Here is an 11,840-nt window from a genome sequence, read left to right as displayed (position 1 = left end):
ATTTTTATTTAAATTCACTAAATAAAAGATCAACTGTGTGAAATGATCATTAATGATTGGATTCTTATAAACTATGTTTGATACATGTTAAACCCTTTGATTTTGCTACCTTACCAAAATTAAAAATCTTTGGTCAACAATTAATTAAGGTTTTATTCGATGTTTGTTTCTAAAGGTATAGTGCATGGTTATGCTTATGCCGAAAACCTTGTTTTAAACCAATGAGATTAAGTTTGTGCTTTCAGCCTATCTATCAACTTCGAAAGCCATTAAAAAAAACAAAAAACAAAACAAAAAAATTATGAGTTGGTATGGATAAATTATCATAATAGTCTGTCTTTTCATAAATGGTATGGATGTGTTGTCCATTTAAACTTAAGTCTTTGTAACTTTTACTTCTTTATTTCATAAAAAAAATTCGTATATCAATAAAGATATAATTATTAGGAATTTTTACCTAACAAAGATAGACCATATATTTTCATAAATGTCTTTAAGTTTGATTTTTTTTTTAAAAAAAAAAAAATTATTTTTGGATAGTTTTATTCTTTATTATATTTATTTATATTCGTTAGGTATATATTTCCTATTTTCGAATCTAATTTAATGATGAAGAGAGAAAATATATTTATTATAAAGAAAGAAAGTATATTTATTTTAATTTTTTTTTCTATTTTTTAATTTGGAAAAAATGTATTTAATGAAATTTTATTTTATATTTATGTTAGTTTCACCTATCATTTTTTTAAATAGATTAATGGTTGTTTTAAATATACATTAGAACATTTTGATGAATTCATGATTATTTTAAATATACCTTAGAACATTTTGTTAAGTATTTGAAAATATTATAACCAATATATGAAATATACTACAATTTATAAATTAGATATTGATTTAATGTTTGACATAAATCACAGTATAAACCAATATATGAAATATACCACAGTATATAAATATTCATAAATTTTATTTATACCACAATGTATATATCATAATACAATAAGTCTAAATAAAAAAAACACTCGTTTATATCAAATAAACGAATACATATTCCACAATATATATCAAATTTCCTACCAAAGCTAAAAAGAAAGTATATATATCACAGTATATATAAAAAATAGGAAAAAAAAATTAAAGCTTATCTTCATATGGGGGTTTACAGTATATAACCCTCCATCTTCATCTCTTCTTCTTCAGTCATGGTCGCCACGGATCTCTCTCCTCGTCATCATCGACCAGATTTGCTCGTCCTGCCGTGCCATCGATCGAATCTACTCAACTCGTCACCGTCGATTCGTCCCACGCTGTCGGTGCCATCTTCATAGAAATTTCTACGTAAAAGACTTAACGAATAGGTACATATTACGTTAATATGACCTATGTCGTATTATTAACTAATATATATAATATCTTAACAACATGTCAACAGAGACCAAGACCAACTTTGAAAAATCATGTTATTACATGTTAAAGCTTTTAATGTAAATCTTATATAGAGTTTTTTAATATAAAAAGATTCGATAGAATATTTTTTCAACAAAAATTTATTTATGCTTGAAGTAGACGTTTCTTTTAATAGAAGAAATTTCGTACACCTCTAGTTTTTCTTTGGAGCTTTATGTAATCAGCTATATCTAAATCTCTCACAAACACACGGTTTTTGCTTTGAAATTTCATGCCAACTTCTCTCTTTCTTAACACGGTTTCATATGAATTTTCAAGTCAATTAATTCTCCTTCTCATAAATTTAATTAAATTTCAATTTCAAGATACTTTAGCCACTTGTCCACCTCATAATATGTATATATGTATATATAAATACAAGCATACTTCAAAAACTTAAGCAATCAACTCCTCAAACCATCCCACATGTTTCTTTAAAACATCTCTATATGTAATTTTAGGATTTTTTTTTTTTTTTTTTTGAGATCTTATTATAGAGAGGAAAAAAAATCGTTATTGATCGAGGCGAAATTACGAGAATGGGCTTACGAGACATTGGAGCAAGTCTTCCTCCTGGGTTTAGGTTTTATCCAAGTGATGAGGAGTTAGTATGTCATTATTTGTACAAAAAAATCACAAATGAAGAAGCTTTGAATGGAACTTTGGTTGAAATTGACTTGCATACTTGTGAGCCATGGCAGCTTCCTGGTACTTCTTTCTCTCTTTCAACTTTCATATAACTATTTTTAAGTGAAGTGCCTTTTTTCTAAAAAGAAAAAACCATTTTTAAAAGTAGCACTAAAGTGCTGTTAATGTTTCTTTTAAAATTATTTTGGTTAGTACTCCTATTTTAGGAGTTATTTGGTCTTCAACTTCAAGTTGATAGAAAGAGTGAGTTATTATAATTCAATTTATAATAATGGTATTTATACTTATTTATAAACTACAATTAACTACAATAATATTATTTGAAATTTTTGTTTATTATAGAGTTTACTATTTCGTATCTATCTTCTCTTTCCCTCTTTGTTACGTACATTGTTTACTATTTTTCAACTCGGACTACAACACAGATTAGTATAATTTACAGGTTATAATAATCAACTTAGTCTTTATACTTTCATACTCTAGATTTCGCTTTTGCAATTCAATGAATTGATATAGTTCATGGTTAGCTTTTCGAAAAAAAGTATTAAAAAAGAAAAAATAAAACGCAAAATCCTCTATTGTATTAGTTTGCTTGGCCAAGTAGCTAAGTATATGTATTATGTTCTGCTTGTTCAAGAAGCTCCATAAAATTAGGGTTTGGTGTGGAAAAATTGTCCCTAGTAAATTAGCAACGAATCTAGAGTTATTATTATTTATTTGTATAGTTAATTAAAAAATAATATGAGATCCATTAACTAAAACAATAATTAAAGTTTAAATCTATGTTCCATATTAAGCCCTTTACTTTTAAAACTTTCAAATGTTAACTATTTTTTTATAGAAAGAAAAAAGTTCACTACTTTAGCATTTTTGCTATTCCTCCGGTGTATATGTAAATTGATATTTATATGGACTAATATTTGAGACACACGTGTAGTAATTTAGGCTCAATTTAATAACTATTTCACTTTTAATTTTTAGTTTTTAGTTTTTGAAAATTTATTTTTAGCTTTTAAGTTTTAAGAAAAACAAAAACCAAACAATGTTTTGTTACAGTTTTTTATTTTCTATTTATTAAAAAATAAAAAATAAAAAACATATTTGATAATTATTTTTTATTTTTTATTTTTTAAAATCTGAAAAATTAAAAGTATGTGTTTCACAATTGTGTTCTTTTTAAACTCAAATAGTAGATACACTCCACAATCGCTGATCTAAAATATATCAGTGTATGAATGTAGGATTGTAGGAGGAAAATTGAATTGTAAATTAAACACATTCATTTATAAAAATTTAAAAATAAAAAATAAGAAATAAAAAAGTAATTGATTATCAAACCATCCCTATCCTTCAGGTATTCAGCTTTCAAATCTGACATTAGATTCTTAGTAAACTTTATTGACTATGATGAGTAATTACAATAAGAACAAAACATGGGAAAGGTAAGAGAGACTAAAACATATCAATATCTACAAGTGTATGATGATCTAGTAACTCAAACAAATAAACATATATTAAAATTTTAAATCAAAATATAATTGAAATTGATAAACAAATATTTATAAAAACAATTCATTAAATATAGAACAACAAACAATATTAGTTTAAATTATTGAATTATTTTCAAATATAAAAAAATGAACTAAAATATTTATAAATATAGCAAAGTGCACTATTGATAGATATTGATAGACATATGTCTGTCAGTGTCTATCACTGTAGTTAGTGATATTTTGCTATATTTGTAAATACTTTCAATAATTTGATATTTAAAATAATTTTCCTAAATTATTTAAGTTTAATGGTGATTTAAATGATATTAACATAGAAAATCTTGAGTTTGAACCTCTGTAGTATCATTGTCTTCTTCCATTTTAATTATATAAAAGATGACTTGTTAAGTTTTGTACAAATTATATCTAAATCTAAAAATAATTAAGGGATCAGGGTGTTTTTTTCAGAAAAAGAAGGGGTGGGTGGCGAGTTAAGAGTGGGAAATTTCAATACGTAGCTGTCAGTTTTTTTCTTATAGAAAATTTGGTTAAATGAGTATTTTTTTAAAAAATAATTCAGTATATAGCACTTTTAATGTCCATTATAAACATGAAAAACTTTTTAATTAAAACATTGGCTAACTTAATAATAAGGTTGACGAAATATAAATTTGGTATCTATAGATTGGAGTTTTGTTTTATTCTAGTCTCTACTTGTAGTTGTTCAAATTTAATTATTATATTTCTAATAAATCTCACTATTAGTGTTAGCAGTTGATTTTTCATGTATTGACCTTCCATTTATAAATTTTAAAAATATATTCATATAATGCCTTTTCTTGAGCGAAAATTAACTAGAGTTTTTAAAAATTTCAAGAAAACATACTTCAAAAGACTTAAACTAAAGATTTATTCAGAGTAAATGTCTACATTTTCAAATTTGTAGAAAGTATAAGTAGGGGTGATTATTGGTCGATCAGAGTCGATTTTTCGATCACACCTACGCCGAACCGATCTAGTCGGTTTGAAAAATGACCAAACCGCCCTCGACCATCTTTTAAACAAAAATTGACCAACCGACAGTTCGGTCGATCGGTCGGTTTGATCATTTTAAAAAAACCAATAAAAGTAGCATTTGAACTATTATTATTTTATTACTTAAAAATGCTATAATAAATAATAAAAATAGCATTTGAACTCTTTAGATTTATTAAATAACATTTCTTTTCCTCTATCTGAATTTAATTAGCCAATTTGGATTGTATTTAAGATTATGGATATGAAACTAAATGTTAAAACCCTAATCTAATATATATTTTGTTTAATATATAATATATAATATATTATATAATAATAATAATATTATTATTATTATTATATATTTATTTTAAAAAAATAAATAACGCATCCGTCGATCGATCAAGTCTCGACCAAATTAGACCCACTGATCAACCACATGTCAATTTTTCCTTCCTTCAAAACACTCGACTGCCACCTCCCCTTTTCTGATCGATTGACTGACTTTGGTTCGATGGATTCCAATTGGTTGGCTTGATTTTTAGCCTACCATGCTCATCCCTACCTACAGGAACTATAAATATGAATAATTAAAAATATAATTACTAGAGTGGAATGAAACTTAAAATACAAATACATAATGATCTATCAATTTGACGACGACGACGACCATAATAATAATAATAATAATAAGTATTCTTATTTGTGATAGCTACTAATGACATATACATGAACTTAAATAATAATGGTTCATATTCTTTTCCTTTCCTTTAAGCAATGTTCTATCTAAATTATGTCATATTTGTTTTCTTAATACTATATAGAAGACAACAATACCATAATTCATCTACTTGAGAAACAAATAAACAATAATTGTATGGAATGATTTGATATTATTGTACTATGGAATTTTTCCTTCTGATAAAGCGCTATGATATAATCATATTTGTCCACACCACCATTATTTGAGGACAATTGTCCCAAGCAACTTCAAAACAATCATCACTTTTGTTTTCTTTTTCACACTCCCCCAAACTCAATTAAAAAAAAAAAAAAAACCATAAACCCTAGCATAAAAAATCAGTCGTCAAAAAATACAACATAAATTTAGACCATTTTCAGTGTATCCAAAAAAAAAAAAAAAAAACTGAGAAATTTTTGATCGAATATTGAACCAGTTGTGTTAAATCTGAAGAGTTGTTTAGTCGTGTGGTTTATAATATGTAGAGAGTTAATAGACCATTAAATTTATATTTTTTAGTCGTGGAATCCACAAACTCTCATAATCCAACAAGAAGTCAAGTTTAAGAGTAATTTTGAAATGCATACTTAAAATCATTGCGAAACACATCTTAATCACTCAAAATCTATTTAAGGTTTAATTTTATACTTTTAAACGCATTTTTCATACTCATGGAATTGATTTGGAATGATTTTCAATATTTTTAGAATGATTTCCATCATTTCATAATCAATCTCAAATATGTTAAAATTTTTAACTCCTACTTCCTAGGTCACCTAGGTCAAGCATGTCCTATTTAAACTTCTGTTTCCATTGGTAAACACTATTGATATAATTTATTACATGATATCCCACATTCAATAAATATCCATTGTCATTGTCATATTATAGTCTTCTTGGATTGACTTCTCATCACTTCAAATATTTTTCCAAGATGTAGACGTCAAGAAAAAAAAGGGATTTTAACTAAGAAGAAAACGTTTCATATGAAAAAACTTTCAAATGTAAGATAAAGAAGAAGGAATTTGAGAGAAAATTGCATAAAAATTTCTCTCAAATATGGGTGGAAGAAGAAAACTTTTGAAATTAGGAACTTCTAATTAATCTCATAAATAAATGAGGCAAATGTAGAAATTAGGATAAGGGTGAAGGATAAACTTGAATAAAATAATCTCTCTCTCATGAATAAATGATGTAAATGTGGACACTAGGATAAGGATGAAGTATAACATTAATCTTTCTCTTTCTCATGAATAAATATTGTAACTTTAAAAATTAGGATAAGGGTGAAAGATATATTAGGTTGGCATAGGCAACTCTCCTCATAAATGATGTGTGACAACTAGGATAAATATGTGAAGCTTACCTCGCATAATAATAATTAGAGGCACATTTATACAAATGATTAAATATATTCTAAATTTATCTGTAACATCAATTATCATTTTAAAGATTGATGGTTTGATTTCTTCTACTAATTATATTAAATTAAAAAAAAATCTATAGATTGAATCGCAATATGATTATAGCTCAATTTGTTATGACATGTACTTTCGATAATGAAGTTAGATATTTGAACTCTCTAACCCTACAACAGTAAGTGTCATTTTTATAAACTATTTAAATTATGATCAATCTCCCTCTAGTATTATTTCTCTCCAATCTATACTAATATTTCACATATTAGACTTTATAACAAAAATTGGTAGGTTTTATTAAAATTTTGATTAAGAGTGACAAGAAGAATTTTGTACCCACTAAAACGATTTTTTTTTTTAAAACTCTTCGTAATAAAAATTTGTTATACAAAGAGGTCAATTCACTATGGTGACTTACTTAGGATTAATATCTTACGGATTCTCTTGATATCCAAATATTGAAGGATCAAGTGAGTTACAAAATAATAATAAAAAAAATGGTTACAAAATTCTAAAAACAATTAAAAAGCTATTGAAAACATATTTACTAATTTTCTTCTAAGAATAATTATGTAACAACTGTTCTACTATTGATTTTTTTTTCCCAAAAAGCATCACACACACACATCAAAACATGCCATGAAAACAATTGACATATTTTCATGACATAAACATTTGGATTCAGTGATAGAGTTGAATATATATCATTCTTTATTTAGAAGAAAAGGTGCATGATTAACATGCTATCTGTCATGGAAGATGATAGAAGATGTTGAAGGATTGATATGAATGAATGTGAGATAAAATTATGATAAAAGTGTGTTTATTGCAGAGGTGGCAAAGCTAAATGGGAAGGAATGGTATTTCTTCAGCTTTAGGGATAGAAAATATGGAAAAGGAGAGAGAGCAAACCGTGCAACAATCGAAGGATATTGGAAAGCAACTGGAAAAGATAGAATGGTAAAGAATCCAAAAAGTGGTGAAGTTATGGGGATGAGGAAAACTTTGGTATTCTACAGAAAAAGAGCTCCAAATGGCATCAAAACTCCTTGGATTATGCATGAATTTCGTATTCAAAACCCTCGTTTACCTCCAAAGGTCTCTCCCTTTCTCTCTTCATGCTATTTATTTCCATTTTTCACGAGAATGACTCTAAAATGGTATTAATCAATTGAATAATACGTCTTATCGTTCAAAATATGATTAGAAGGTGTATTTTGAAGTGATTTTAATCTTTCCCAAACAAATACTCAATTCAATTGGTTTAAGTATGTTCTCTCGATCAAGTGGTTAGAATTTTAAAATCTAATTCTCATCTCACATGTTGAAGAAAAGAGGGGAAAAAATACTCATTTATGAGAGAGATCACCCCAATCTTTAATATTTAACTTCTTTTCTTTTTCTATCTTCATTTTTTCTTGGAAGGACCTTAACCTTTTTTATAGTTATTTTGTGGGTTGTTTTCAAATATAGAAAAATGATCAAACTAATTTACAAATATAACAAAATATCACTGTCTATTACTGTCTATCACTGATAGTTAGTGACATTTTGCTATAATTAAGAATATTTCTAGTAGTTTTGTCATTTAAAATAATTACCCTTATTTTGCTTATAATGATATTATGAAAGTGAGAAATATTTAGGTTTTTAAAGCAAAAAATTTGAAACTATAGTTGGGCAGCTAGGGTTTTCAGTTTTTATTTTCATTTTTAGTTTAAATTCTGTTTTAATCTTTTTTTTTTTTTTTATTTGTTCTTAAAACTTTGAAGGGATTTTGTTTTAGTTTCTAAATTTTGGATTTTTTTTTATTTATTGCAATTGATTTTTCATTTTGAATACCCTACTGTGGAGATTAAACTAGTTTTTTTTTTTTTTTTTCCTTCTTTTAATCTGAAAATTATAGTTTATGGTGTAAAACAAAATAGTTGATCAAAGTGAACTACAAAGGATACTCAAAGAATTTATAAGCTTTTGTATTAGAAAAGAAAAACTCCAAAATTGAAATGATTTTTCCTTTTGTATTGTAATTAACTTTTTTACATGTTTATTATGAAAATTAGTTTAAACCATTTTTAGTACAATACCACTGGAAATTTAGTTTAAATAAAAATGAGTTCTTAAAAAACAGTTGACCTTAAAAAAGAGAGAATTAAAGAGAGATGAAAAGAAAAAAATGTGGATTCCTTATCATCATCAAATCGTAATGTTATTCATTCACAGTTTCACTCAAACTTTTGCACATACAGGAGGACTGGGTTCTGTGTAGAGTTTTTCATAAGAGCAAGCGCGACGAGATCACCATGGAAATAACACCGATCAACCGGGGGTTCGATACGTTGCCACCCGCCTCTGCTTCATCGTTGTTGTGTTCGCCATTGAGCTACATCCAGTTTCCCCCTGCAGCGGACACCAATAAGTTGCCATGGAACAACATCAATAACAATGTAGAAGTAGCTGAAGGCATTAGGTTAAATGAAGTTGATCATGATTATTCAACCATACAACAAATGAAGTTTGAGATTGAAGATAGCATCCAAAATGACTTTTTCCCTTTCGAGTATTTTATTGCTTGATGATGAATAAAAAAAAAAAAAAATAGTTGTATTCAATCATTCAAAATGAGGAAAGAAAAACAAGAGAAACACCTCAAAAGTTTGGTTGATTATTTGCTATTTTAATAGTGTTTGGTAAGTTTTACTTGTTTGTGTTTTGTAATATTTTATGTGAAGTCATGTGTTCAAATTGTTCCATTGGATTAAAGGTTATATAGGTTATTAACAGAATCTATTCCAATAAATTAGCTTTAAATTTGGGCTAACAAAAGGAATAACACTTTTTAAAGTTTCATTTGAAAAATGAAAACTAGTTTTAGATCGGATAAAATAGCAAATCAATCGTTAACAATTTGTAAATGTCGAAATTACTCACAAATCTACATATATTGCACCTATTTTTAAGTGATAACGTGCGAGATTTGATTACCTTTGGAATCAGATTTGGTTTTCTTTCAAATTACAGAATATCTAAACAAATTTTTAATTTTAAAAATAGAATACAATCAAACTTCATTCCTTCACTATATATGATTTAACGTTTTGTACAACAAGCTATTACAGAAAGAACCGAAGACAAGAAATGAAGTTGCAGGCAGTTGAATGTTGTCGTCTTCTTTCTATTATGTTTGTTATAACCACCAGAGCTTTTTTGTTGACAATGAACACCTGTATAAAAAGAAAACGAATGAGAGAATAGAATGAGAGAGAGCAAGACATTCATTCTGTAAGAAGTTTAAAGAAGAAGTAATAAAAGAGACCCTCCCGATTTGCACAGTGGATGTAGACCTTTGACTGAACCACTTAAATACTTGTGTTCTTTCTTTCTTTATGATCGTTTAGCTTTTATTAAAATATCGTGTACATGATCGTTTAGTTCCTATCACATTGTTTACACGATCGTTTAGCTCTGCATTGCATCGTCTATACGATCATCTAGTTCCTCAGCTGTCGTCTATACGATCGTTTAGTTCTTCTCAACTATCATCTACACAATCGTCTAGCGCTTTGTACTATCGTTTATATAATTGAACTATCGTCTAGTTCTTTGGAGCTTCGTCTACACGATAGAGTTGCATTCAGGTAAGCGATTGAAGAGTTTTGAAGCTTGAACCATACAGTCTTCCCTGAGTCTTGAAGTGTAATTGACCATTAATGCTGAGTAATTTTGGTTTGCAAACAAGTGGATCATAATTATCTAGGACAAAAAGTGGTATCAAAGCTCAGAGAACAGTTCAGGACAAATCCAAGATTTGAATTCTTGCATACTTCGAATCAGATGAGTCAATCTTGAAGTTCAAGAATGGTTACAACCAGGTATGAAATCGAGAACTTTGATGGAAAGATAGACTTTGAATTATGGAAAGCAAAGATTAAGGTAGTCTTAGGACAGCAGAAGGCACTTTTGGCCATCATAGACCCTGCAAAATACCCTGAAACACTCAACGATGCAAAGAAAGAGACAATAGAGGTAAATGCTTATGGAACTATTGTCTTGAATGTTACAGATAGTGTTTTAAGGTAGATTGTTGACCAACCTACTACTTATGACCTCTGGAAAAAATTAAACGAGATTTATCACAACAAAGACCTGCCTAATAAAGCTTTCTTGAGGGAAAGATTTTTCACATACAAGATGGATGCTACAAAGTTTCTCATTGATAATTTGTACGAGTTCAAGAGACTGTCATCAGAATTCCGATCAATAGGAGACAATATTGGGGAAGAAAATGAGGCTTTTATCTTACTTAATTCCCTACCAGAATCGTTTAAAGATGTCAAAACAGCCATGAAGTATGGTAGAGAATATCACTACAAAAGCAATCATTTCAGCATTAAGAGTTAGATAACTAGAGTTACAAATGAGCAAGAAAGATCAATAAGGAGGAGAAGGTTTGTTTTCAAAGGGGAAAACAAAGAAAAATGGGAAAGGAAAGCAATATAGTGGTGACAAGTCTAAGATCAAGGGTCATTTTTGCCACAAATTTGGACACAAAAAGAAAGACTATTATGCCTTGAAGAGGAAGCTGAACCAACAGAACAAAGGAGGAAAACAGACAGAAGTTGCTGTAGGGGAAAATTTCCTTGTGTATCTAGATGCCTTAGATGCAACTGAAGAATGTGAAGAGCAGAATTCTATAGAGACTCAAGACTAGTTGATAGATTCTGGTTGTTCAGTCCATAGGTGGTTTTGTACCTACAAGAAGTGGGATGGAGGGCTGATCTACATGGGAAATAACAATACCTATAGGGCTGTTGGATCTGGGTCTGTATCCTTGAAGATGCAAGATGGTTCAGTGAAGTTGATTAGAAATGTGAGGCATGTTCCTACATTGAAGAGAAATCTCCTATCATTGAGGATGTTTGACTCCATTGACTGTGAATACAGAGGAGTTGGAGGCACATTTAAAATAATTAAAGACTCAAAAGTAGTGTTGGTGGCAACAAAGCTAATCGCTTGTATGTCATTAAAGATGTGCAAATGGCACATTTAGCCTTGATGGCAACAGATGAAGAA

At 28.3% G+C, this 11,840-nt stretch overlaps 1 protein-coding gene across 1 annotated transcript; it reads left to right on the top strand.

Annotated features, from left to right (window-relative positions):
• The first annotated feature begins 1,839 nt into the window (after positions 1-1,839).
• LOC120085436 (NAC domain-containing protein 21/22-like) lies at positions 1,840-9,550 on the top strand. The gene is made up of 3 exons (XM_039041398.1): positions 1,840-2,157; positions 7,600-7,865; positions 9,017-9,550. Exons 1-3 carry the CDS (start codon positions 1,989-1,991, stop codon positions 9,341-9,343), a joined length of 762 nt encoding a protein of 253 aa, XP_038897326.1. The 5' UTR covers positions 1,840-1,988; the 3' UTR covers positions 9,344-9,550.
• The last annotated feature ends 2,290 nt before the right edge of the window (positions 9,551-11,840 follow it).

This window comes from Benincasa hispida, chromosome 9 (assembly GCF_009727055.1).
Source record: "Benincasa hispida cultivar B227 chromosome 9, ASM972705v1, whole genome shotgun sequence".
NCBI lineage: Eukaryota > Viridiplantae > Streptophyta > Magnoliopsida > Cucurbitales > Cucurbitaceae > Benincasa > Benincasa hispida.
The sequence above is the reverse complement of the archived record's forward strand: the minus strand, read 5'-3'. Positions and strand labels throughout refer to the sequence as shown.

Coding starts and splice junctions, on each gene's coding strand:
- LOC120085436 (XM_039041398.1), top strand. CDS start 1,989: ATGGGCTTACGAGACATTGGAGCAAGTCTTCCTCCTGGGTTTAGGTTT. Junction 2,158..7,599: donor TGAGCCATGGCAGCTTCCTG/GTACTTCTTTCT, acceptor TGTTTATTGCAG/AGGTGGCAAAGCTAAATGGG. Junction 7,866..9,016: donor ACCCTCGTTTACCTCCAAAG/GTCTCTCCCTTT, acceptor TTGCACATACAG/GAGGACTGGGTTCTGTGTAG.